Source organism: Lutra lutra, chromosome 6 (genome assembly GCF_902655055.1).
Source record: "Lutra lutra chromosome 6, mLutLut1.2, whole genome shotgun sequence".
In the NCBI taxonomy this organism is placed as follows: Eukaryota; Metazoa; Chordata; class Mammalia; order Carnivora; family Mustelidae; genus Lutra; species Lutra lutra.
The window spans coordinates 2,771,726-2,798,406 of record NC_062283.1 but is presented as its reverse complement, the minus strand read 5'-3'; the positions used below and the strand labels follow the sequence as shown (position 1 = coordinate 2,798,406).

The 26,681-nt window shown below is 49.6% G+C and overlaps 2 protein-coding genes across 4 annotated transcripts in view; both read left to right on the top strand.

Moving 5' to 3' along the window:
• LOC125102061 (histone H2B type 1-C/E/F/G/I) overlaps window positions 1-26,681 on the top strand; it is a 71,829-nt gene that overhangs the window by 33,035 nt on the left and 12,113 nt on the right. The gene's annotated exons all lie outside the window — the stretch shown is intronic.
• Window positions 6,712-26,442, top strand: LOC125101983 (butyrophilin subfamily 2 member A2-like). Of its 3 annotated transcripts, XM_047732649.1 has the most exons (13): window positions 6,712-6,785; window positions 8,147-8,329; window positions 10,279-10,478; window positions 14,099-14,219; window positions 14,872-15,145; window positions 16,037-16,104; window positions 16,502-16,630; window positions 17,373-17,720; window positions 21,782-22,063; window positions 23,352-23,552; window positions 23,918-23,938; window positions 24,037-24,063; window positions 25,129-26,442. In XM_047732649.1, exons 6-13 carry the CDS (start codon window positions 16,083-16,085, stop codon window positions 25,752-25,754), a joined length of 1,656 nt encoding a protein of 551 aa, XP_047588605.1. In that variant the 5' UTR covers window positions 6,712-6,785; window positions 8,147-8,329; window positions 10,279-10,478; window positions 14,099-14,219; window positions 14,872-15,145; window positions 16,037-16,082; the 3' UTR covers window positions 25,755-26,442. The 3 variants fall into 3 exon arrangements, with proteins under 3 accessions (XP_047588605.1, XP_047588604.1, XP_047588606.1); XM_047732648.1 differs by lacking the exon at window positions 6,712-6,785 and having other exon boundaries at window positions 8,136-8,329; window positions 14,872-16,104; XM_047732650.1 differs by lacking the exons at window positions 6,712-6,785; window positions 8,147-8,329 and adding an exon at window positions 10,014-10,095 and having other exon boundaries at window positions 14,872-16,104.

Sequence of the window (26,681 nt, the reverse complement as noted above, 5' to 3'; positions counted from 1 at the left end):
ATTTATTGAAGGGGGAGGTAGGGGAGGTAGGGGAGGTAGCAAAGAAAAATCGCGTGTCCTCTCTCGCGCGGGTCAGGGAGACCGGGGCGAGGTTCGAATTTGTTTCCCGAGCGTGGACTGCAGCTGGTGCAGAAGGAGGTCGAGGCGGGGGGGCAACGCGGTGTGAGGTTAGGGACCTGGGAGAGGGATGTGTTGAAGCCCGCAGCACTGGGAGGTGGGATGAACCGGCCTTTCGGAAAGTAAACCACCAAAGGTTTGGGAGAATCTGAGGCCTCTTACCAAAAAATGGGTGTACAAGCGTGCTGCTGCCAGAAAATTCAGCGTGATCGTTGTTAGCTGAGAGTTGTCGTTTATACTTTCCTCACCTACCTGTAAAATGGGGATAGTAACAGTATTGCCTAGGATTGCCTTCATACATGTCATGTGCCCTAAATGAGTTTATATATTTATTTATGTTTAGAATGATGTCTACCAGGCTCAGAATAAGCTCTCAATAACGGTAACTGGGGTGTCTGGCTGTCTCAGTGCAGAGAGCATGCAGCTTATCATCTGTGGGTTGTGAGTTCAAACCCTATGGCAGATGTAGAGGTTATTAAACAAGTAGATAAACTTTGAATAAATGTCAGTGTAACTACTATCACTATAAAGCTTGGTAAAATTCTTTTAAGTAACCTCTACACCCAACATGAGGCTCAAACTCACAACCCCAAGATCAAGAGTCGCACACTGCACCCACTGAGCCAGCCAGGTGCCCCTAAGGCTTGCTGGAATTCTTAAAACATTTACACACATCGCCAGCCTGGTTTGGCAGAGACTGTGTAAAATGTACGTTTGTCACTTGTTAGTTTCCTCCATGGATTTAGAGTTCGCTGTCATCAAACAGAATTAAATGAACTGGCTTATGTCAAATGGTAGAACTATTTTTTTATATATATAAGTAAAAATTTTTTAAATTAGTAAAAAAAAAAAAAAAGCTCTGTATTGGAGTGGTTTGGGATAATATTTTTAAATTAAAGTGTTATTCATCCTCACAAACACGTTCCTAGAGCACCAAGTTGCTTCTCTCACTCCTTGCTTTGTTTTGCTGCAGGCGTAGCACTTTCTTTCCTGGAGACCCATGGTCCCAGGCGTTGCAGACTCGTTTCGCTAATTACCCTATTCCAATCTGAGGCTTCAGGCAAGTGAATTTTCAGGATCCCTCCAAGCCGGGGTCTTAGCACCAAATCACCTTTATAGTTTATTTTTATCTTGAGCCTCAGTTCTGATAGCTGGCCTTGTCTTTGTGTCCATGTTTTCTGTTTCTACCTAGTACCTATTCCAGAAACTTGGATCTAGTCCTGGAGAGCTCAAGAAGGGGACTCCAGGAATAAGCCCTTTGGTTCTGGCCAGGCCCCTCCCACAGACCATCTCCTGCCCACCATCATCCACCTGCCAACAGACTGCCTCCGTTTCAGTAGCTGGCCCGAGGCTCCAAATGTCTTTGTTCCTGTCACACACCTCATTCCTGAGATCTTCACACCCTCTTTAACAAGAGACATTACTGAAATCTCCTGACTGCTCACCTGAACACCGACCACCCCCCCACCTCCTCTGAGGGGTCCCCCCTCTTGGCTGAGTACTCTCCTGGTTCCTCACCCTCAAGCCTCCCCCACCTGCTGGGCAGGCCAAGTTTCGGGCTGCTTCTGCCATGTCAACATAAATTTGTGTTTGGGATGTAATTCTGTGTGTTTAAAACTAAATTGAAAGATTCACACCCATTATGGTGGTTATTACCAAAAAAGAAAGACAAAGGACACTGGGTGTTGGCAAGATATGGACAATTTGGCACTCTTTTGCATCACTGGTGGAAATGTACAATGACACAACCACTTTGGAAAACGGTATAGTGGTTCCTTGAGAAATTAAACATAGAATCACCATACAGTCCAGCAATTTTACTTCAAGGTGTATAATCAAAAAGGTTGAAAGCAGGGACTCAGACACTGTACTTGTGATATTTTACTGGAGAATTCCATTTACATAGGGGTTCCTGGAATAGTCAAATTCAGAGACAGAAGGTAGAATGGTGGTCACAGGGACTGAGAGGTGGGAATGGGGAGTTGTTTAATGGGGACAGAGTTTTAGTTTAAGTTGATAAAAAGTTCTGAGGATGGATGGTGGTGATGTTTTCACAACAACGTCATTGCTCTTCTCGCCACTAAATTTACACTTTAAATTTGTCCAAATGGAAAACTGGGTTATGTATATTTCACTACAATAAAAAGAAATACAAAACTCATTAAAAAAGAAAGCAGAGGGCAGACATAAGGAAGAACTGGAGGTTAGAAAAGACAGCCACAGAGGGGTAACATGATGACTTTTCACTGTCCCCTTTTTGGATGTGGAAAAATGACACACTGGGTGTGTTGTGGGTAAGGTTGGCATCTCCCCACCCTCCTTCCTTTTGGTGCTCTGTCCCTGCCCCACTGGCCTCAGTAAGGGAAAAATCACGGAACTTTCTTTGAGAAGGGAGGCAATGTCCTCTTCACCCTTACTTCCTTAGTGTATCTCCTTAAAAACACAATATGTTCAATATGAGGTCACACTTTTTGATTTTACAATTCCAGTTCTGACCCTTGGCTGTAAACCCATGCCATTCATGAGCTATAGAAAAGATACAAGGTGGGAGCACCTGGGTGGCTCAGTGGGTTAAAGCCTCTGCCTTCAGCTCAGGTCATGATCCCAGGGTCCTGGAATGGAGCCCCGCATCAGGCTCTCTGCTCAGCGGGAAGCCTGCTTCCCTTCCTCTCTCTCTGCCTACTTGTGATCTCTGTCTGTCAAATAAATAAATAAAATTTTAAAAAAAAGTATTAAAAAAAAGATACAAGGTGTATCCTTTGTATCTCGGGGAAATTGAACTTTGAATGGATACATTTTACCAGGCAAATTATTTTTAACTGTATAAATTTGTGTGAATTCTTTTCAGACTTTTCAGCCACTTTTGTGCTACCTTATACACCTGTAAATGTGATAGTGTTTAAGTAAGTCATAAATTGGATTCCCTCTTCTAATTGGTATAGAGATATCTTTTGTTGGCAGGATTAGTTAATTTCCCCAATATCTTCCTGCTCCAGGCTGGTCCCACCTCAGGGCCTTTGCACTTGCTGTTCCTGCTGCCTGGGCTGTTCTTTCACCAGATTTTTTTCAGAGGATGTCCCCTCACCTTTGAGGTCTTTGTCAGCTTCCCCGTCCACTCTGATCAAAGCTCTATGCCTCCCTCTCTGCACACCTCTCCTCCTTGCTTTCTTGTTCTCTATAGTACTTAGCAGCCTCTAGTGTACTATATGTTTTATTCATACATTTATTTATTACCTATCAAAACTAACTAAATTAAGAGCCAAGACACAGCCACTTCAGGGCTCTGTGTGGGAGGTCCGCTTGCCCTCCACATTGTATGTTCCCAGGGGTTACCACACCCTCTCCCCACCACATCAGGTGTACTGCTCCCTACAGAGAACAAACACTAGGGAGTTTACCCACAGGGTTGGCAGCCGCTCAGGAAAGCAGACTCTCAGACTAGCTACACATCTTTCCCTTGGTTATGGACCTCCTGTGATCCAGAATAAATGGTACCTTATTGCGGCAGAGGCTGCTCTTGTCGGTTTATCAAAGTCCGTTTCCTTTTCCTGTTGGAAACACACCTGTCTCATCCCACTCAGGGAGCGAGAGCAAAGACAGCACAGACTGGGGAGCTGAACAACCAACGTTTCTTTCCCACCGTTCAGGAAGCTGGGCGTCCCAGTTCCTCCAGATGGCAATCGAGAGCCAGCGACTCTTGGCCTCGCGGGCACAGCTCAGAACTCTTCTCTTCATCCCCCGAGTGAGATACAATTCCGAGGAAACAGGGAGCTCCAACATTAACTCCTGAGTTTGTGGCCCACAGAACCCAAACAGATTCACGGGATCTTCTAATTCTATTACAACGTTCTTGCCGGCAAAACCCCCGTCTTTCAGCTCTTAGGATCCTCACGGTGCGTAGCCCTTGGCTTGTGCATTGCCAGGACCCTTCTCTGATCTCCCCGCACAGGTGGCTTGCTCGGCGGCGCGGGGCGCGTGCAGACACGCGCAGCGGCCACTAGGGGGCGGAGAAGCCTAAAAATGACCAAGTGGGACAAGAACGGAGGGAGAGGCGGTGGGAGAAGTGGAGGGAGCAGGGAAGGGAGAGAGCGGGGAGAGAGGCAGCTGGAGGTCCGCCCCAGAGGCAACGAGAGGTGGAGGGAGCCGGGGAAGCGGAGAAACAAGTTATTGGGGCGGGGGGGGGGCGTAACTGGGTGGCAGTTAGGATACTTCACATCTGTTAAAGATAAAAAATCGAACTAAATAAATTTGAAGATCTAATAGGCTCTACTGGGGGAGCCCTCAACGGGGAAGCTTCCAATCTAGCAAGTAGGTGGGGCTCTGAGGGGTACTATAAAATGGGAGGCTTTTATAGGAAGGAGGGTGGGGCGAGGAGGTTATTAGCAAAACAAAGGGCAGGATTGTTTCGGGCAAAGTTGCCTTCGCCCCCGGACTGTGAGGAGGAATTGGAGCAGGCTCTGGGAGAAGACCACCTCGTTTTGGTGGGGACCAGAAGGTTTCTGACTGACCTGTTCAGAGTGCATTTCTGGGGGAGATTAAAAGTGCAATTCGGTCAGGTCTAAAGCCCTGGTTTGGTAAGTGTCCCCATTTGAGGCCTGTGGTTTTCTCCTTGACATTTTACAATGGGTTATAGATACTGTTTCCTTTTCTCCTAACAAAAACCCAGTTGGATCATGATTCCTAAGCACTTTTGTGTTCAACCTGAAATACTGTGGATTAAAACAGAAAACAGACTTTATACGTGAAAAAATGAAGAGAAAAAGTTGAGGTGGGGCTGTCCAGACTGCTGGAGCTTTACTCGATCTTACACTTTTATTAAATCCATTTCTTTTTTTTTTTTTAATGACATCTATAGGGCTTTTTTTTTTTTTTTTTAAGATTTTATTTATTTATGTGACAGATCACAAGGCAGAGAGGCAGGCAGAGAGAGGGAGAGGGAAGCAGGCTCCCAGCCAAGCAGAGAGCCAGATGCGGTGCTCCATCGCAGGACCCTGAGATAATGACCTGAGCCGAAGGCAGAGGCTTAACCCACTGAGCCACCCAGGCGCCCCCTAAAGGATTCTTTTTACTATTTTCTCTACTTCTGTGTATATTCAGAATTTTCCTTAATACAAATTTTTAAAATAGGCTGAAAAAAATGGCATAAACATCTACCTAGTACACTGTTGAATTATAAAATTGCACAAAACTTTAAGAATTCATTTGGGAAGGAAAAAAAAAAGGAATTCATCTGGGAACAGATACATACATTGATCCATTCCACAAATAATTAGCAAACCCCTACAATGTATCAGAGACTGTTCAGAGCACCAGGGAAAGAGTCGACTGAGACCTACAGTGACATAGACAGAGTTCATGCTCTACAGTGATAAGAAACAAACAAGATGCCTGAAGAAAATTGAAAAGAGGTAAAATAGAGCAGTGGTTCTCAGCCAGGATGGAGATGATTTACAGGCCCTCAGGGAACATTTGGCCACATAGGGAGGCATAATTGATTAACACAAATGGGGGGGGGGTGCTCCTGGCACCTAGAGGGTAGAGTCCTGGGGGGGCTACTAAACATCAGACTTCGTACAGGATGGCTCCCCACCATCCGGGTCTAAACGTCAATAGTGCTGGGGTTGAGAAACTCTCCAGCAAGATGGGGTGGTCAGGAGCAGCCTGTTTGAGGAGGTGCTGGCTGAGCTGAGCTGAGACAGGAATGATGAGGAATAAGGCATCTTCTGAGAGGAGAGCGTGCAGGCAGGGGAGCAGAGTCCTTGGAGCTGGAAAGCTTTCAGCGGAAAAGGAATAGAACGCCTTTGAAGGGAGGTGGCTGAAGGGTAAGTGGGGGGATGGGAGGTGGGGACAGGTCACAGAGGATGTTCCACTGGGGTCCATGAGCCTGAAGCACCAAGCTCACTCAAAATGCCAAGTCTCAAGCCCCACTCCAGATTTACAGAGTCAAGTCTATATTTTAATGAGATCCCCATAGGGGGCATGGAGACACACATGTCAGGGAAGCACCCTCTGGAGAATGGTTAAGGAACTTGGATCTTATTTAAGCAGCAAGTGTTGCCAGCTGAACTGGGAAGACCCCAGGCCCTGGGGCCTTGACCCAGCCAGAGCTGAAGGAGACACCAAAGGTTCTTGGTCGTGTCAGGAGGAGGAATTCAAGGACAGACACGCAGCAGAGTGGACAAGCGACACCGTGGAAAGTTTACTAAAATGAAAAGTACACTCTGGTGAGATGGAAGGGGAGGGGAAGAGAGAGGTGCACGACCTGGGGGGTGGATTTCTATCTTTTACTGACAGTTGTTAACGAGGGGGCAGGAATAGTCATTACTTGGAGCCGGAAGCAGGCACAGGGGTTTCCCGTCGTGGCACCGCCATCTTGGGCCTGTCTGGTGGGGTCTGGCTTCTCGCCAGGCTTCTGACCTTCCCCATATAGGTCCGTGGCCTCCTCCTTGCTGGCCTCTGGGCATCCCGTTAGAGCCTCAGTAACTATCTACCCTGACCCAAGGACCACTGGGGGGCGTGGGGGGAGCCTGCAATGGTGACCCTCCTTCCCCGTGATGTGAGATACGCGGGGCAGGGCCAAGTGGAGAGGAGGGAGACAGCGGCTGCCGGCTGTGCCAGAGATGGTGGCGCGGGCTTGTGTCGTGGTGCGAACCGTGCAGTCGCAGAATGTAAATCAGGGTTTATTTGGAAGTCGAGCTGATAGGACTGGCTGGTGGCTTAGATGCTGGTGGAAATGGGAAGGATGGAAGCAGGGACTTTCCAGTTTGGGTTGAGCATATGCGCAGATGGCAGGCCACTAGGAGAAAAGTAATTCAACCGGGTTTCCTTTGGTGTTGGGAGTGTGTGTGTGTGTGTGTGTGTGTGTTTTGTGTTTAACACATGTTACTTCTGTGGTCAGAGCTCTTCTCCTGTCGTGCATAGGACCAATTCCCCCCCAATTCTTCTGTTGTCAGCCATGTGTCTTTGCCGTGCAACATTTCCTTTTTTTTTAAAGATTTTGTTTATTTATTTGACACAGAGACAGCAAGAGAAGGAACACAAAGCAGGGGGAATGGGAGAGGGAGAAGCAGGCTTCCCTCTGGGCAGGGAGCCCACCCCACTTGGGGCTTTATCCCAGGACCCTGAAATCATGACCTGAGCCAAAGGCAGACGCTTCATGACTTAGCCACCCAGTCTCCCATACCTCATCCCACACCTCCTTAACTTTGGGCTTGGCCAGTGGAATATTGGTGAAGTGGGCCAGAGCTCTAGATGGGCTTGATACCATCCCCTGAGATGTTTGGTGTTTGTTTTGAGGCCTGGTTACAATAGAAACCTGTCTACTAGACATGCACCCAGTATAAAGTAGGTGTTATTACCATTATTTTTTTAAATATAAGAATGGTAAATCCTTGCCACTGATTAGTTGGGGGATTATTTTGGCTATATCTGAGGTTCCTATTTTGTGACTTTGAGCCACGTAATCATTGCTGAGCGTGAGGGGGCAGGGGTAGGGGCTGGGCAGAAACCTGACTGAGGACAAAGGACCCTTGCTTAACTCCAGGGCCGAATCTGGATAAGGGATAATTCCAGGGACGAGAAGGGAAAACCTGTTTTCCAACATGCTCACTATTTCATGAAGTCTATTTAATGAGGAACGTAGCCTTTTATTCAACAATTAGAAATCACAGATTTCAAATGCAGGATAAAAAAAGTAAAGCAGGGCACCTGGGTGGCTCAGTTGGTTAAGCGACTGCCTTCGGCTCAGGTCATCTTCCTGGAGTCTTAGAATTGAGTCCCAGGATCAAGTCCCACATTGGGCTCCCAGCTCCGTGGGGAGTCAGTCTGCTTCTCCCTCTGACCTTCTCTCTCTGACCTCTTCCTGCTCTCTCTCACTCTCTCTCTCAAATAAATAAATAAAATCTTTAAAAAAGAAAAAAAGTAAAGCAAATAAGTTTTTAAGGTAGATAATGATGATCTCCCTCACTCTCTCATCTCTTTTGTTCTGTTTCTTCAGCCAGTGGTTTGGGTACCTACCTTGGTCTTTCAGGCACTAACTCCAGTTCCGCTCAAGTACACCAATGCAAAATACAAGAGGCTTCACCTTACAGAAGCTCATCTGATAAGGGGTAGGGTTAAAAAGTCAGCAGGTCCTGGGCATTTGAAACTGAGTACCCAGAGGAGACTGGATATTCTAAAGTCAAACTTCTTGAATTCCACAAATTGGCCTCAGGTAAGGTCTATTTTAAGAACAAACAGAAACAGGGGCTAAAGGTATTTGCTCCATTCCATGCATGGATTAGCCTGTCTGTGCAAGCCTTCAGACTCTGTCAGTTGGAAATTATCATCGCCGGAGCTGAGAACAACATTTCTGGAGAGTACCTCTCTCTTGGCTGGTGACAGCCCCACAACAAACAAACAAACAAACACAAAAACAAAGCAGAAGAGACTGCCAAGGTTTATTTGTTCTCTGGAGTGGGGCTCGCCCCTCAGGTGTGCTCCGAGTAACAACAGCTTTCCCCACTTAGGCTGAGGAACTCATCTGCCAAATTCATGTTTTCCTTCCAGAGTATAGCATTATCTCTGGTGATTAGCTGTCCAGCAGTGGTGGGGGATGGAGAGGGGAACCAGAACGGGACGCATTTCCCAGCATCCCTTGCAGCTTGGAGGGGGGTTGGTCCACAGACTGATTCTCTGCAATAGAATGTGGGTGGAAGTGAGGTGTGTTACCTCTGGGCCAAAGCCTTTAGGTGATGGTTACATTCTCTTTCTTTTTTCTGGCCCCATGTGGAGGACTCTGCTGTGAGAGATGGGGACTCCCAGATAAGGGGTCACGCCAGCAAAACCTACCTGCCAACCAGAAGCAAATGACAATTAAGTGAGAGAGACATTGATTACTGTTGAATTAAGCCCCTGACATTTTGGAATATCATTGTTACAGCACCTAGCAGTAGTCTAAGCAATATATATGCCTTCCGTGTTCTGGAATATACAGACATAGCAACCGGCCTTCAGGGAGGCAATGTTTACAAAAGTTTCCTCACTTTCCCCAACTCAGGAACCCGTCCTGATGCAAATGACATCAGAGGAATTTGGTGACGTGCGCCCTGTCATGTGCCTGGGCACATGACCTTATCAACAAGTCTAAGGCTTTGGCATGTCTGTCAGGCAGTATCTGGGCGGGTGGGGGGAAATGCACCTTCCGCAGCCCTTGCCTGAAGTTTAACATCCAGTTTGGAAATCAGGCTGCTGCTGCGAGTCAAATTAACATGGATCCTCCAGGCAAGAATGGAGTGTTTCATTCTCATTGATAGGATGTCGAGCTTGAAGCTTTTGGTAGCCTTTGGATTTGAAAGATCACATTTCCCAGCGAGTAAGAAAGCAGGAAGCACTCAGAGAAATGGCTCGTTTGTGTCTTTGTGGGGGCCTCATGACATGGGGAGAGACAGTATTCTCTGTTAGCTATGCAGTTAGCTTTAGCAAACGTGTCTATTATCCCAGCCTGCCGACCAGACAGGCCAAATTTTTACATTCCAAGCTAACTTGCGCTTCCTTACTCCTCTGTTCATGCCATGCCCACTCCTATTTTACTGTGTCTCTGAACTCAGCCCCATCCCTGTCCTCAGTCCTTCACAGTTTTATGGTTTTTGTGCCTGTCATTCTTCGAGGGATCTCTGGGGCCCTCGGGTCCTCAAGAACGTCTGGTTTCTTCTTGCAGGAGCACTTCTCCCAGCAGGTGCTGGGAATGGACAGAAGGGAGCCCTCCTGCTTCCAGAAGCCCTTTGGAGGCAGTCTTGATTCTCACTGGGCATGGCCCGGTGCCTTGGGCCCCACTGCCCGTAATGTCAGGAATGGCCAGGCATTTAGGAGCTGCGGATCCCCAGATAAAAATAATCCATTGATCATTCAGAGTGGACAGCGGAAAGGTATCCCTGCACATATTTCGAGTGCTGTATTGGTGCCTGGAGAATTTCGTAACTGCATTCTTCTGCTTGACGGGTGAGCTGAGTATCCGGGGGAAACGCACTGATGTCTGCTACTTACTTTAAAAGGCACGAAACAAAAAATAAGGATTGAAGTACATCAGAGAGAGAGAGAGAATGGGGGCTGAATGGAAGGCTATATTACGTACTAAGTAGCGGTCCAGAGCTGGTCCCTTCTGAGTGTACTCTGCCCTCTCAGTCCCTGGCCTCCGGGGCTTCTGCTCATGTCTCCCTGGGACCTGGGGGCAGATGCAGAGTTCAGGCTCCAAATCCACCTTGGAAGTCTCCTGGCTCATCACTAGGAACTCCTTCCCCCACCTTCCAGCTGTTTCTGTGATGCCTTTGAGAAAGACACAGCTTTTCTTCCAGGAAGAATTCCTCCTGACCCTGTAGTATCAGGTAAAGAACTTTCTCGTTCTGCTCCATGGGGTCTGAGGGTTTACTTGTGTTCCCAGTAGCTTCTGTGGCCCTCTGTGTGCACACTGCTGTGGGCCCCAGGAGGCTGACCTGTAGGCAGCCAAGGTTTTCCAACCGAAGGCCCCCAGGCACACATCCGTGGCCGAGTAGGTGGTCTTTATGACCTGTTGCAGCAAGGGGAGCGTGGGCCAGGTGGGAGCTGCAGGGTGTCTCCAGAAGAGGGTATCAGAGAGGCATAGAGCCTGGGCTTGAGTCAGGGAATTTGGAGGAGAGCTTATGGAAGCTGGGCTTTGCTCTGGACTGGGAGCTCCCAGGGAGATGGGGGAGGTGTTCTTTATCCAGCTGCTTAATAGGTCTGATGGAGGAGGAAGACTATGTGCAGGGAGGCAAAGGCTGTACCGGGTAAAGGTTCAGCAGTCTGCCGAAGCCTCTCTCCTGGCGGGATGTTTGGTCCCCGCAGTGGCGGGGACGGCGTTCATGTTTTCCTCCACGTTCACACACAGCTGTTGAGTGACCTTGTGTCATCTCCATCCATCGTAGTGACGGAATGCTCTGGTCTGATGTTGCTGTCCCGTGAAATGGCTTGTGTTCAACAGAACACTGAGACCGGGCTGATGGGCAAGGGCTGAGGGCCGCATTCCTCCTCCTCGGGCAGCCTTTTGCCTGTGGCTTCTGGCTCGCCATGATCCATGGGGAGCCACAGCAGATGCTGGAAGAGGGAGAGAGGAGAGAGAGAAGTCTGGGTACTTATGCCCCCAGGCTCTCTCCCTCCTGGGCCGCCTGTGGCTGGCTACACATTCCCCTTCAGAGGTCGCACACAGCACCTCTTCAGAGAGCCTCTCTACATGCCTCGGTTCTTCTAGGTCTTCAGAAGAGCCTCCTCTTCTCCTCCTCCTCCTCGCCTGGGGTGTGGCTGGTGCCAGCTCCACCATTCCTGGCCCTGCAGTATAGCTCTTGCCCACATTTTGTAAACAGCTCCTTGGGAGACCCTTCTTGTGTTATCCAAGGTGAGTGTGCTGTCTGATGCCCGTTGAGAGTTTCCCCGAAATGGAGGCTCCCCAGAACACAGGCTCATTATTCCTTCCACAGTGCTAGGCTCTGATAGCACTTTGTTTGTTTGTTTTGTTTTTTGAAGATTTTATTTGACAGACGGAGATGACAAGTAGGCAGAGAGGCAGGCAGAGAGAGAAGAAGGGAAGCAGACTCCCCACTGAGCAGAGAGCCCCATGAGGGGCCCAATCCCAGAACCCTGGGATCATGACCTGAGCCGAAGACAGAGGCTTTAACCCACTGAGCCACCCAAGAGCCCCTCTGATAGCACTTTGTATTGAAGTTAAGCATTATGAAGATGGCAGGATCCTTCTGGAGCGCATGACCACTGGCTTTAGTCCCCAGCCCCAAACCCAGTGGAGGAGTGCCAAGGGAAAGAGCCCGCCAGCTAAGGCAGCACCTTTGGGGGCAAATAGAGCAGGTCAGTGTGCAGAACAGCAGCTGTGAGCCTGAAAAGGGCTCTGGGGCAGGCAGGTCCTGTGTCATCCCAATTCCCTCCTGGGCCAGATAAAGACAGCCGGTGTCTGCATAAGACGAGGGGCCCCTGGACAGCCTCGGGGACAGTGTGCTGAGCCAGGCTCCATAATGGAGGGTGTAGGTTCATCTGCTGTTGACTTAGCTGACTCAGGTCCTCGCAGTGAGTGTGGGGCACAGAGCAGTCATCCCAAGCCTCCTCGCTCCAGACAAGCTTCTTTCCCCAATAAAGCTGTTTGGGCCAGAATCTCTGCTAGGCAATGAGAATTGGTCAATATTAGACCCTTAAGAGAGACAAATGGTAAAGATGGGGGAAAAATACAGACAACTCGTATCTTTTTTTTTTTTAAAGATTTTATTTATTTATTTGACAGACAGATCACAAGTAGGCAGAGAGGCAGGCAGAGAGAGAGAGAGAGAGAGAGAGAGAGAGAGAGAGAGAGAGGAGGAAGCAGGCTCCCTGCGGAGCAGAGAGCACGATGCGGGGCTCGATCCCAGGACCCTGGGATCATGACCTGAGCCGAAGGCAGAGGCTTTAACCCACTGAGCCACCCAGGCGCCCCCAGACAACTCGTATCTTGGAGAAAGAGCTAATCTCCGTAAAATAGAAAACAACCCAGGAGAAAAAGGAGCAAAGGACATCAATTCTTCGTTCACAGGAAATGATACATGAAAGTTTCTCTATAGAGAACAGGTCTATATGTCAGAGGGCACTTCTCCAGAAAAGATCCTTCCAACTGTTGGATACAATGCTTGGTAAAATGTCTACCTAATTCCATCTCTTTGTTCAAAAGCTGACTTTTGAGTCAAGGACTTGGGTGCCCGCAGTCTACTTGGGAAGTGACCCCAGGAAACCCAAGTTCATTTTCTTTTCTTTTTTTTTTTTTGAAATTTTATTTATTTATTTGACAGAGAGATAGCGAGAGAGGGAACACAAGCAGGGGGATTGGGAGAGGGAGAAGCAGGCTTCCCACTGAGCAAGGAGCCTGATGCAGGGCTTGATCCCAGGACCCTGGGATCATGGCCAGAGCCAAAGGGAAATGCTTAACCAATGGAGACACCCAGGTGCCCCTAAACCCAAGTTCAGAAATAAAGGGGGAAAAAAGTTGGCTAAGTGAAAAGTGGCAGAAAGGGTATGTTAGCTAGTTGGTCACTGGTCACCTGGGCCCAACTGACCCACCCCATATGCTCAGAACCCTCCTGGCAGGGGTGGGGAAACCGGGCCACTTACCCACAGTCCCCGCCCCCCTTTGGGTGAGGGTTGCCCCTTGGGGTGGCATCTGCCCTGCTCTCCAGGTTGGGCTGCATTGACGCACAGGAGCAAGCGTCCTCAGTGTTAGAGAAAGCTCTCGGATGGAGAACAGCAGCAGGCACCTGGGAACTTGTTACCTAACAGGAAACTGCCTGCCTGACGTGGACCTAGGGGACATGGGGTTATACATCAACAGCGTTCTTTACAAGGCTCTGCCTCGGAGAATGTAGGCAATGCCTGGTAACATCTGTCGCCCCCCGCACCTGCCAGCCCCATCCACATAGCAGCTGTTACTTCTGTCTTCCAGTACATGTCCACGTACTGTGGCCCTGCTGCCCACGGCCGATGCACAGAGATGGGATATTGTCCAGAAACCCTACCCAGGCCGGGCCAGAGGGAGTGATGAAGTTCTAGAACATAGGTGAGGGTCGGTGGGGTGAGGTCCGGAGCCAATGACCAAGAAAGAATTCTTGAGACATCTTTGGTGCAAAATAGTGGTTTATTAAAGACTGGGCACAGGACCCGTGGGCCAAAAGAGCTGCTGCCCTGGGGTGGTGAGGGATGGCAGGTTACGTAGGATAGGGTAGGGGGAGGTAAGGAAAAGGGAGATTTCGATAGAACTTTCATATGCTAAAGAGGACCTACAAGATACTGGAGGCCTTGAGCCTTTGCCATTGTCAAGGTAATTTTTCCCCTCTACCAAAGTATTAACATTAAATAGCTGGGGGCTTCCTAAAGAATGTCACATGTGTCCCACCCAGTAGTGGGGGTGGGGGAGGGTTGCAGGGGGGTCAGCTTTTGCTTTGTCCTCAGCCTCCTTCATCAGGAGGACTTGCCGGTTTCGACTGAATGGCCCAGCGCTGCGCCACCTGTCACACGTGTAGCAGGAACGTGTGGGAGGTTCTGGAGGGCAATTCTCATCCACGGTGTGGTCCTGAGAAGGAAAGGTAGGTGGTGTCTGGATGGACAACATTGGGTGGGGGGCCTCCCCCTTAGCTTTCTCACTCAGGCATTGAACAACAGCTGAGTGCAGAGCAAGGGCGGGGCCCTGTAAGGGAGAGAGGACTCGGGGCAAGTGTTGCTCCCAGGGAACACGAACTCCAGTCCCTGCGAAGATGTACACTCGTGCTGATGGGGTTGTAGAATATCGGTGAGGTTCAGTGGGGTGAGGTCCGGAGCCCACGACCAAGAAAATTCTTGAGACGTCTCTGGTGCAAAATGGTGGTTTATTAAAGCGCCTGTGGGCAGAAGGGCCTGCTGCCCGGGGTTGTGAGATGAGGCTCATTGTGTACGAGGGGGTTGGAGGAGGTCAGGAAAGAGGGAGGTAAGGAAAGAACTTTCATATGCTAAAGAAGTCTCACTGGATACCGGAGGCCTTGCCATTGTCAAGGTTGTTGACCCCTCAAGTGAGGCATTAGCATTTAGATAGTTGGGAATTTGGAGGAACAGTACACTTGACCTCTGGCCTGCAAGTTACAAAGACCTTAATTGTATTTACATTTCCTTCTGGAAGCTCTTGCTCAGGCGTTATTAAGTAAGCTGAGGGAGACTTGCCGAGGACTGTGATCTCTACAAGTTAACTATTTGTTTTTCCTTTAGGGCAGCCAGGAGTACCTGAGGACTGTCACACATACCCATAGAGTGGGGGTTGCGGGGTGTCAGCTTCTGCTTTGTCCCCAGCTTGCCTTCTCTTCCTTCATCAATGCCACATACACAGCAATAACAGGACAGGATGGAGTAGCAGGCAGAACCGGGAGTCAGAGGAGTCTGAGAACACTGCCGCCTGCCTCCACACTCTGAGCTATTCTCGGAGGAGGGGGGACAGGAAGGCTAGGCTGGGCCTCCAGAGGCTGAAATGGAGAGCGATGGGGGAGTGAGGGGGTGCGGGAGAATGGGTGTCAGGACTTTGAGCCCTGGGATACAAGGCCAGTGCAGTTCTGAAGTGAATCAGGGATTTGGAAGCCTCTGGAGGAAGCATGTAGGCACTTGGGGAAATACTAAGAAATGTGCATTGGAAGATTGTTCTAGAAGAAAGCTATACAGTAGCCGGAATGGGTTCTGGGAGGGGAGCACTGTGTGGCTGTGGGGGTGTTGGCTCAACCAGACCATCCACAGGCAGACCATGAAGCCCAACGGAAAAAGCCTTTGCTGGGTGCCATCTTCCAGCCCTCACTGGAACGGAGCTCTCCTCAATACCTCTCAGTGGTTTTTGAATGAATAACAGGGCGTCTATAATGGCTACTGCAGCTCCCCTACCCCTCCTGCATTCCCTCCCTCTCTCTCCAGCGTCCCCACTAGCATCCGCACAACCCCAGCAACTGGAACACATTCCTTGGGCCTTGGAAGGGAGTCCGCTTCTGTTTCCCTCATCACCTCCCCATCTCTAACCACTACACGCTCATCAGGCTACACGCAAGAGGCCGCTCCTGGGGGTTTTCCTGCTTCTGAAAATTAGAAAAAAGACTTTTAAACATTCAGGTAATCCCCAAAAGCTACACGCAGCTGTGTGATTTTAACCTTAGTGTGTATTCTGCCTAGTGACTGGTGAGAAAGCAGGCTCAGGGATACCATTGGCTGGTTGACACGCAGCTGGCCAGCCCTGGGCTCTAGACCATTCAATGACAGTTAGGGACTCTGTGGTCACAGTGGACCGGGTCCCAGGCCCCAGGTCCAGCGTCCGCACACAGAGAGACTAAGGGGTGGCGAAGAAAAGGTTTCTTTCTCCGACAAGTTTTGTTTCCCCATTGTGATTATGAGATTAGAGAGAAGGACAATAGGAAAATCTTCATTTGAAAGTCGGAGGAGATAAAATGCAGTGGAGAATTCAAGAAGGTAAGAAAGGGAGGGTGGGGCGGCAGGTGGGGAGTGAGATGGGAAGGCGGGGGTTCCCGGGGGTGGGGCGGCCTCATCTGTCTTCCGTTACCTCCCCGTGCTCTTCGGGATTCCAGGGGAGGTTGGGGGTGGGGGGACGAGGAAGGGTATGGGATGATATCAAGTGACACCTGAAGAAACTCAACTCTGGTTAGAGAAGTGAGCTTGAGAGGGCAGAAAACTGCCTCCCGGATCCTCGCCTTGTGGCTTATCTGTGGAATGTTTAAGGAGTCAGTCTACAGGGAGAGGAAGGGCGCTGCCCAACACAGAAGTTGGGGCGCTGAGGATCCCAGTGCGGGTCACAGGAAAGTTTGACTTCCATCAGAGCTGGTGCCAAATTTCTCGTCTGCACCCCCAGGCCTTGCGTCGCTGCTTCTCCAGGGAGCCCAGTCTTTGGCGCGGATGGAGGCTGCCGCTGCTTTGCGCTTCTCCGCGCCCCGCTCCCTTCTGTCCTTCATGTTCGTCAGCGGCTTGGGCCTGCTCTCAGGTAGGGGCCCCTGCCTCAAGCTCCCGCCAGCCCTTCAGAGGGGAGAGAAGGCACTGCAGTCTACAGAGAGGAAGAGCGACGAAGGCCTGCGGTTGGGGTCTAGCAGCTCGCATTCTGCACGCGATCCCCGGATGTCGACCAGCACTGTTAGCAGCCCAGGGAGAGCCACAAATGCGGGCTGCACGTACAATTTTAGGTTTTCCGGTAGCTGCCTTTAGAACAGCAGAAAGAAACAGATGAAATAGATTTTGATAATGCATTTTGTTTAACCCCAAATAACCAGAATATTGTTATTTAAACTTTTAATTAATGTAAAATATGAACAGTGAGCTATTTGACCTTTTTTACTCTAACATTTCCAAATTGTGTGTATTTCACACTTAACAGCACATTCCAGCAGGCGCTGGCCTGTGGCTGCCATAACGGACAGCTTGAGTGTTAGGGAAAATCAAAGCACAGGGTCTGCAGGAGGTGGTGCTCTATGGACTCTGTGGTCACAGTGGACCCCGTTCCAGGTCCACGGCTTTCCATATGTGAAGCATATATGTGCTCCAATAAATATAAGCCTCACTGGGTACCCCCACCAGGCATCTGTGGCTGCTAGCCAACCTCAGCGGCCTGCCCCCAGAATCCTCTGGTGTGGCCTTAGGAAGATTACTTTTGTCCCCTGGAATATCTGCTTCCTTTCCTGCCTTAGATCTTTGATAACTGTGTCCTCTGATTCTGCTCCTTTGTTGAACAGCCCCGTTTACTGTCATGGGGCCAGCTGACCCTGTCCTGGCCATGGTGGGAGAAGACACCATGTTCCGCTGCCACCTGTCCCCCGAGAAGGACGCAGAGCACATGGAGGTGCGCTGGTTCCGTGCTCAGTTCTCCCCGGCAGTGCTCGTTTATAAGGGTGGACAGGAGAGGACCGAGGAGCAGATGGAGGAGTACCGGGGAAGAACCACCTTGGTGAGCGACCACATCAACACGGGGAGTGTGGTGCTTGTCATACGCAATGTCACAGCCCACGACAATGGCATCTACCACTGTTACTTCCAAGAAGGCAGATCCTACGACAAGGCCATCCTGCGCCTGATGGTGGCAGGTGCGTAATTTCATTTTGCTGGTTGCTTTTTCAGGGTGACCCTTAGGGGAGGTTTCTCTCCTAACTTCAGGCCCTATTGCAGCCCAGCAGGTTTTAAACAGGGAAGGTGGTGGGAAGCCTGGGTGGCTCAGTGGGTTAAGCATCTGCTTTCGGCTTAGGTCATGATTCCAGAGTCCTGGCTCCTTGCTCAGCTGGGAGCCTGCTTCTCTTTCTCCCTCTGCCTGCTGTTCCCCCTGCTTGTGCTTGCTCTTTCTCTGTCAAATAAATAAAATCTTAAAAAACAAAACAAAACAAGAACAGGTAAGGTGGCTTCCTCCTCCCCAAGGACCAAATGAATGGGTTTGCCCTGCTACACTGTGGGCATCAGTTCCTGAGAAGCACACACAGCACTCCACTGTAGCCTTGAGCCAGAGAGAGTGTTTAAAGCCTACAGATAATTTTTTTTTAAGATTTTATTTATTTAATAGAAAAGCAGGGGGAGCAGCAGAGGGAGAGAAGCAGGCTTCCCACTAAGCAGAGAGCTCAGTGGAAGGCTCCATCCCAGGACCCTGGGATCATGACTCCAGCTAAAGGCAGACTCTTAACTGACTGAGCCACTCAGGCGCCCCGCTCTTCCTCTTTAATAGATACTATAAATTTGTTTTCTAAATTTCTTTTAAAGTGTTTTTTTTTTTTTTTTTTAATTTATTTGACACAGAGAGAGTACAAGGAAGCAGAGCAGCTGGCAAAGGGAGAGGGAGAAGCCTCGTATCGCATTGACCAAAGCAAGTCATGTGGTGGTCCTCCCAGTACAGGAGAAGGGAACTATGATCCCAACCTCATTGCCTGGGGAAATGACAATTTTTTTTTTTAAGATTTTATTTATTTTTTGACAGAGATCACAAGTAGGCAAAGAGGTAGGCAGAGAGAGAGGGGGAAGCAGGCTCCCTGCTGAGCAGAGAGCCAGATGCGGGGTTGGATCCTAGGAGCCCGGGATCATGACCTTCTAAAAGGCAAAAAAAAAAAAAAATTCAGAGTGGGAAAATTGCTTTTTGCGTTCCCTCACATCACAGACATTCGATAAGTCGTTCAGAAAACACTTAACAGAACACTTCTATGTTTAAGTCACTGTTCCAAGTAACAGGTCAAAACACTGAAGGAAAGACACGAAGGTACCTGTCCTCATGGTGCCCGTGTTCTAGAGAGTGCAGAGAGCCAATCAATACGATATTTAAGAAAAAAATATAGAATATTTAAACTATCCTAGCTGGTGATGAGCACTGTAGAGAAAATAAAGCAGAGAGGGGTTGAGACTGCAAGGTGGGGGTTGGGAGAGTAGCTTTCCTAATGGGATGACAGGGGAGCACAACGAGAACGAAGTGAGAGTGAATTGCACCTCTCGGGAGCTCAGAGGACCCCGCATGAAGTCCTAGCACAGCACCCAGAAGCTGGGTCTGGAGAGGGGACCATAGACTTTCTCATCGAACTCTGACTGTCAGAGTGAGAAGAGCCACTGTCCGTAACTGCATGGGGACAACATAGGGACATCCTTCATCTTGATAGTAATTTTGCCGTTTCTGACCTTTCCCCAAATGCCAGTGTAGTGAGAATGACTGACATGTCCAGATGATTTCTTTAAAGCATGATAAAGTATCAAGCCTGTTGGCCCCACAGGAAAACGAGAGAATTTGACCAGAGGAGTTGGGCAAGGCTTCAGAATAGAAGTGGCGTATAAACCAGGATTTCTAGGGGTTTATTAATAATGGTTTTAAGGTATGACCTCACTCTTGGGGCCAGTGTATTATACTTTAAAAGAAATGTTTGAAGGCTGGAAGAGCTTTAAAATACACCTAAATAAATCAGTGGCATTTCAGTCAGTCTGACCAATGGAAGTAAGGCTTAGAGGACAGGGGCCTCAACTCGTAGATAGTAGGAGACGACATCTTTGTCACCTAGAAGGGCATATGAGATGAATAGAAAATATTGAAATATTGTGGCAGGAGGGTTTCTCAACCCTGGTGTCCTGACTCTTCGTAGCAGCACTGCACGGCTCACCAGAATGGGTATGTACGTGGCAGGAACCCCCTGTTCTTTCCCTGTAAACATGACCTTGGCCTGACCTGCCCCAGTCTGAACTGAGTTGTAGAACTGCTTATTGTTTTGGTTGGTTGGTTGGTTGGTTGGTTCACTGGCTGGCTGATTTTGTCTTTAAGTCTATTGTCTCAAACTTGCCTTGACTAAACCCCGTGGAACCCCATTTTGTTTGTAGAATTTCCTTCCAACTTGCCGAATTCTTTTGAGTCTTAATCACAGTTCAGAGTTTCTGCACCAGCCTTTCAGTGTACAGTTGTTTTTTTTGTTTTTGTTTATTTCTTTTTGGCAAGAATCAGATGGAGCCGGTAGTACTGAGACTTACATGATTGCTTAAATTCTGTCTTTTGTTTTCATTTTGTCTTTTAATTTTTTGGATTGCCTTAACAAAGGAATTACTTAAAAGAAGTTTGGATGTGAGGCTTCTGTGGCTCAGTGGGTCTGCCCTTGGCTCAGGTCATGATCCCAGTGGCCTGGGATGGAGTCCCGCCCCAGGTCCCTGCTCAACTGGAAGTCTGCTTCTCCCTCTGCTCTTCTCCCCCCACACTTATGCTTGCTCTGTCTCTCTCAAATAAATAAATAAAATATTTTTTATAAGATTTTTAAATTTATTTATTCGAGAGAGTGGGGGTAGGAGCAAAGGGAGGGGGCAAGCAGATTCCGTGCTTACTGCAAAGCCCCACATGTCTCGATCTCAGGACCCTGACATCATGACCTCAGCCAAAACCCGAGTTGGATGTTTCACTGGCTGTGCCACTCAGGCACCCCAATAAATAAAATCTTAAAAAAAAAAAAAAGATTGGAGGAGACAGTGTTGTCCAACAATAAACAGGAATTTTATTTTGCTGAGCTGTTCTAAGATAAAATCTAATTTAATTTCATTAAGAACTTTGGATGATCTCTAGATCCCTGACTGAAGAGGCAGAAGTCTCCTAGGTCTTGAACCACTAATCTATTTTATTAGAGATTTTTTTCTTTTTAAGATTTTATTTATGTATTTATTTGACAGAGAGACACAGCTAGATAGAGAACACAGCAAGAGGAGTGGAAGAGGGAGAAGCAGATTTCTTGATCCCAGGACCCTGGGATCATGACCTGAGCTGAAGGCAGACCCTTAACAATTGAGCCACCCAAGCGTGCCTTTTAAAGACAAGAATAAGTTGGGAAGAGCCTGGACTCGGGATTTTCTGTGACGTTCTGCTGACATTCAGCAGGTGATATTGTGATCCTGAGGATCCCAGGAGCACCCAGATCTTCCTAATTGGTAGATGTTGTGGAGAGATACAAGGACATCCCCTGGCTAATTGAGCCCCTGGGAGGTACATGTCTCTGAACTGGGGAAGGGGTTGGTTCTGCATTCTAGTTCTCTCAAAAACCAACTACTCCAGATGACCTGTGGTTCACATGCAGCCTTAAGCTGGGACAGAAGGGACTGTGTCTTGAGGGCAAAAAGTTTTCCAAGATTCTGCTGGCCTGGCAGGCTTCTGTCCTTATCAGATTATTCCCGAGCTTGGGAGACAGGCACTGTGAAGTCCTCCCGGGACGGAGAGTGAGATCCTCGACCTGATTGTTTCGGGTTGAGCAGAGACACTCACCCACAAGTGAGACAAGCAGACCCTCTAACCGAATGAATCAATCGGCAGCCACTTGGTGGGAGACAGATGGGCATGCCTCTGTGATGGGGTCACGGGTGGCACACGAAGCCAAGTGCATTGTCAGCCTGCCCTCCGAGAGCTCACGATTTATTGGCATATTGGTCTCCTGATGTCCAGCACCAGGGCCTTCTTCCTTCCTCTCCTCCATCCCTCCCTCCCTCCCTCCCTTCACAGAAGGGGGACTATGGGAATGCAGGGAATACACCCAACCAGTTCTCTGGCCACTGGCCCCTTGCTGCCTTCCCTGTCCTTGGCTCTCCCCGTGGAGAGCTGATCCAAGACACTTAGGCTGAGACACCATTGCCTTGTTAGCTGCTTCCTGGTCTCTGTCCCCAGGCCTGGGCTCTAAGCCGCTCATTGAAATGAAGGGCCAGGAGGATGGAGGCGTGCGGCTGGAGTGCACGTCCGGAGGGTGGTACCCGGAGCCCCATGCGGTATGGAGGGACCCTCACGGCGTGATCATGCCGGTGCTGGAAGAGGCTTACACGGTGGACACAGAAGGCCTCTTCATGGTCACCACCGCTGTGGTCATCAGGGACTGCTCGGTGAGGAACGTGTCCTGCTCTGTGGTCAACACCCTGCTTGGCCAGGAGAAGGAAACCATCATTTTCATCCCAGGTTGGTTCCCTGCCCTCTGGAGGCTCATCATGCCAAGGTAGGGTCTTCAGACAGACCAGAGCCTGGAATAGGGATGGGGAGATAGAAGCAAGGGGCCCTGAACCCCAAGGCCTCTCCTCCTGTCTTTTCTCAAGAAGAAAATCAGAGTCTTCTCTGAGAGTTGTTTCTCTGTCCTGGTCCTTATCCTGCAGCATTTTTTTTTTTTAATTTATTTATTTAATCTCTGCACCCAGCATGGGACTCGAACTCATAATACTCTGAGATCAAGAGTCCTGCGCTTTCCTGACTGAGCAAGCCAGGTGCCCCCTGCAGCCATTTTTAAGTATTTAGAACAATCATAAACGGAGAGCGGTACAGGCAAGGGAGCCCTACACTCAGGGAGGGGGGGATTTTCTATCTACAGACATGCACGAATTCATCCAACAAATACTTAACGAAGTATCACCTGTGTTCAAGGCACTGTTCTCAAGATCGAAAATAAATCAGTGAACAGAATACATAAAGATCCCTACCATCATGGGGCTAACATTCTAGGGTGGCAGAGAGCTATAACTGAAATAATTTAACTGTAGATTATATCAGATGGAGAGAAGTACTGTAGAAAAACTTAACTGGGGGAGAGGATGGGGAGTGCTAGGGTATAGGGGAGTTGTAATTATAAAGAGGATGGTCAAGGAAGTCTTCACTTGAAAAGATGGCAGTTGGGCAAGTAAGGAAGTTGCTGTGGAGATACTTGAGTTGCTTGCTTCTCTGCAACCAGGGAGCAGGAACAGCACATGCAAAGGGCCTGAGGCAGGAGCATGTCTGGCAGCTTTAAGGAACCCCAAGGGGCAGGTGTGGTGTGTGGTCAGGCAGGAAGAGTTGGTTGAGTCTGTGTGACACAGGGTTTTGAGCAGAGAAGTAGCAGAATCTCACTCAGCCTGCTGGGCTGACAGACTGCAGAGGGTATGGACAGAGGCAGACATTGGGGAATTGCAAGCTTTCAGGCAAAAAGGAGTGGTGGTTCGTGCAGGGTGGTGGCTGTGGTGATTCAGTGGTGGCTGTGTTCACCCTGGTCCTTCCCATGGTGACCCCAGGGGTCCCTGCTTTTTTGGCTCCTGGGCCCCCAGCCCTGGCAACTGCTATGGGATGAGTCAGTGCAGAGTCAGGGTCTCTGTCCCGGGTTTTGGAGAGAGGAGCCAATGGAGAGGGGACCCCAGGGAGCACTTCCCATGGGCATCATGAGGGGCTCTGTCATCGGGGGTCTCCTTTCTCTCACTGAATGGGACTCTTCTGGTTCCCTTTTCAGAATCCTTTGCTCCCAGCATGTTTCCCTGGGCGGTGGGCCTCGTTGTCCTCCTGCCTTCTCTGCTTCTCTTCATCACCGGGAGCATCTGTCTCATCAGGAAACTCCACAGGGGAAAAGAGGTTGAAAAAGAAGAAAAAGAAATTGCATGTAAGGAACTGGAGACAGACCAGATGGAAAAAGAGAAAGAATGTCAAATAAGAGGTAAAAGAATAGGAGGATAGGTCGCTGTCCCATAGGGCCACGGTTCTGTTAGCTAGAGGCCTGGGGACAGGGAGGAAATGACCAGAGACCGCAGCAAGGGGCTCGGACCTGTGGCATCCGGGGAACCCAACTTCTGCCTGCTTGCTCCCATTCTGCGGACTCAGCACCACGCTGCCAAACAGACACAAACCTAATAAGTTCCCATAACATCGAGCCACCTGCGCATGGATTGTTTCTGGAATCTCCAGAAGCAGTGGGGGGGGAGGGGGTGTTCACGAAGGGCCCACCCTCCCTCGTTTAACACAAACTCAGATTCTCTGATTTCTTCTATTGAAGACATGAAGTGGTTTCTGTTTCTTTGTCAGAGCAACTTGAAGAAGAACTACGTAAGTGTACCATTTCCTGAAGTAGTCCGTGCAGGTTTGCGCTCTGCTCTGTTAGCCAGCAGCTCCTGAAGCTCGTCTGTCTGTCTGTCCCATTGCAGGATGGAGAAGAACCTTGCTACATGCCGGTGAGCGCCCCGGACATGCCCTCAAGCCTCTCCCCGCTGGCCCTCAGGCCTCTCCCCAGCCAGCAGGACCTATTAGAGGAAGTGGGCAGGGGGCGCTGGGCGGTAGAGGGGCTGGGATGCGATCGCTAGCCACACCCCTGCAGTACTGGGTCCCAGCTCTGCCATCAGGGAACCCAGGCGATCTTAGCATAATTTCATCTATTACCAGAGCCTCATCCTAATGAGCACTTTGCATCTTACGAGTTCTCCCCTTCTGCTCAAAAGCACCCAGGAATCCAGGATTTACCAGTTACTGTGGTACTCCAACCTTTCCTCTTTAGGTGAATTTCAAAACTCCCAGTTAAACATCTCAACAACATGGGGAGAGGAGAAAATCAGGTTCACACGACAGCAGTGTAGACCAGCTGGGTAGCAGGGAGGTGGTAGTACGTGGGCGATCTGCAGAATGGCAGGGCTCGGAAGCCTTTCCTACATCCAGAGAGGTCAGACCCTTGCAGAAGCAGGTTGTGGAGATGTGACCTTCCCTTTTTCCCTTGGGAAGGGGATGCCCTTGGGAGTCATCTCAGTCAGTAGTCAGCTGGTGAAACTGGTGGAATCTGGAGAACCAATGAAAGGAACTTTGACTACACAGGAGTCTGCTGGGGAAATTGGCATTAATTGCTTCACTGGGAGAGGGGGTGGGGTGGGCCTCTTGGTTGGTTTAAGCCAAATTGGAACGTTCCTGACTAAAGAGAGTCCCAGAGACCATATGTCTTGAATAGAAAAGGGAGCAGAGTGGAGAATGTTGGGAGAAAGCGGGAGCCATGAATTTCGGTTCCTTTGCTAAACTTCCCACGTTTTTAGAGCCCAGATGATCCCCTACCTGAGGCCAGGCTCCTGTCAGACGGGGCGGAAGTGCAGTCTCAGGGGTTCTGTGAGCCAGCTACCTGGGAGTTGTGATCAAGGGGCCTTCGTGGAAAAGGCCACCACACGGGGTCTCTCACCACCTTTCTGGGACCTCCCTGGGGTCCAGGAATAGCACCATCCCCCAAGACCCCAGGCCTAAACCAGAGACTTCTTCTGCAGCCGATGTGGTCCTGGATCCGGACACCGCTCATCCTGAGCTCTTCCTGACAGAGGACCGGAGAAGCGTGAGACGAGGCCCCTCCAGGCAGAGTGTCCCCAACAACCCGGAGAGATTCGACTGCCGGCCTTGCGTGCTGGGCCTGGAGAGCTTCTCCTCGGGGAGGCATTACTGGGAGGTGGAGGTTGAAAACGTGATGGTGTGGGCTGTGGGGGTTTGCAGAGGCAGTGTTGAGAGGAAAGGGGAGGCCCTACTGGTCCCCCAGAATGGCTTCTGGACCCTGGAGATGTTTGGAAACCAGTACCGGGCCCTTTCTTCCCCCGAGAAGATTCTCCCCCTAAAAGAGCGTCTTCGCCGGGTGGGCATCTTTCTGGACTATGAAGCCGGAGATATCTCCTTCTATAACATGAGGGACAGATCACACATCTACACATGTCCCCGTTCACCCTTTTCTGGGCCCCTAAGGCCCTTCTTCAGGCTGGGGTCTGATGACAGCCCCCTCTTCATCTGCCCAGCCTTCACGGGGGCACGGGGGCTCCTGGTGCCAGAGGGTGGCTTGATTCTCCACAGGATGGGGACCCATCACCGCAGCCACCGTGAAGAGTTTCCTGGCCTCAGAGCCAAGTAGAGAAGCCTTGGGCCGTCTCTGCTACCAGAGCACAGCATCCCGGAAGGAAATGGGCCCTCCTTCCCTGTGGACCCATGGAAGAACTGAGGGGAGGGAAGCCACAGCTGGAGGTCAGGGACTGGGGAAGCAGCCGGGGAGGTGAGAGCCACCAAGGGGTACGAGTGCTTCGAGCCTCACCCTCACAGCCGAGGGGCTCAGCAGCTGATGGTCCATTTCCCGCCCTCCCCTGAGCTTTCCAGGCCACACAGCAAAGCTCTCCCGGCCTAGAACTGAGCTGAAGGATGAAGACACATCTTGGCCTGGCTCAGGTGTCCTGTCAGTAAACTGGGAGTCAGTACTCCATTCTGAGTATGGCCTGAGGTTTAAGGTCCCTACTGAGCAGGTGAGTACTGAACCAGGTAGATCCCCAGGTTCAGGTTCAAGGGGAAAAGCAGCACTTTCCAACTTTTTGACCTCAGGCTGCCTTTAGACATTAAAAATTATTGAGGGGGGCGCTCTGGTGGATGAGTCGGTTGAGTGTCCTACGCTTGGTTTTGGCTCAGGTCTTGATCTCAGGGTTGTGAAATTGAGCCTTTCATCCAGCTCCGTGCTCAGAACAGAATCTGCCTGAGATTCCCTCTACTTCTCCCGCTGTCCCTCCTCCTACTCCTTGCTGTCTCTCTTGCTAAATAAATAAAATCTTAAAAAATAAATAGATAAAAATTATTGAGGACCCCAAAGAGCTTTTGCTCATTTGGGTTTTATCTGCCCGTATTTATGGCATCGCAGATGGAAACTGAGACATTTTAAAATGTATTTATGACATATTAAATAGCAATAATAAACCCATTATAAGTTAATATAAAAAACATGTTTTATGAAAATTGTTTCCAAGGCAAAATAAATTGTATTGAGAAGTGTGGCATTCTTTAAGTTTTCTACAAATCT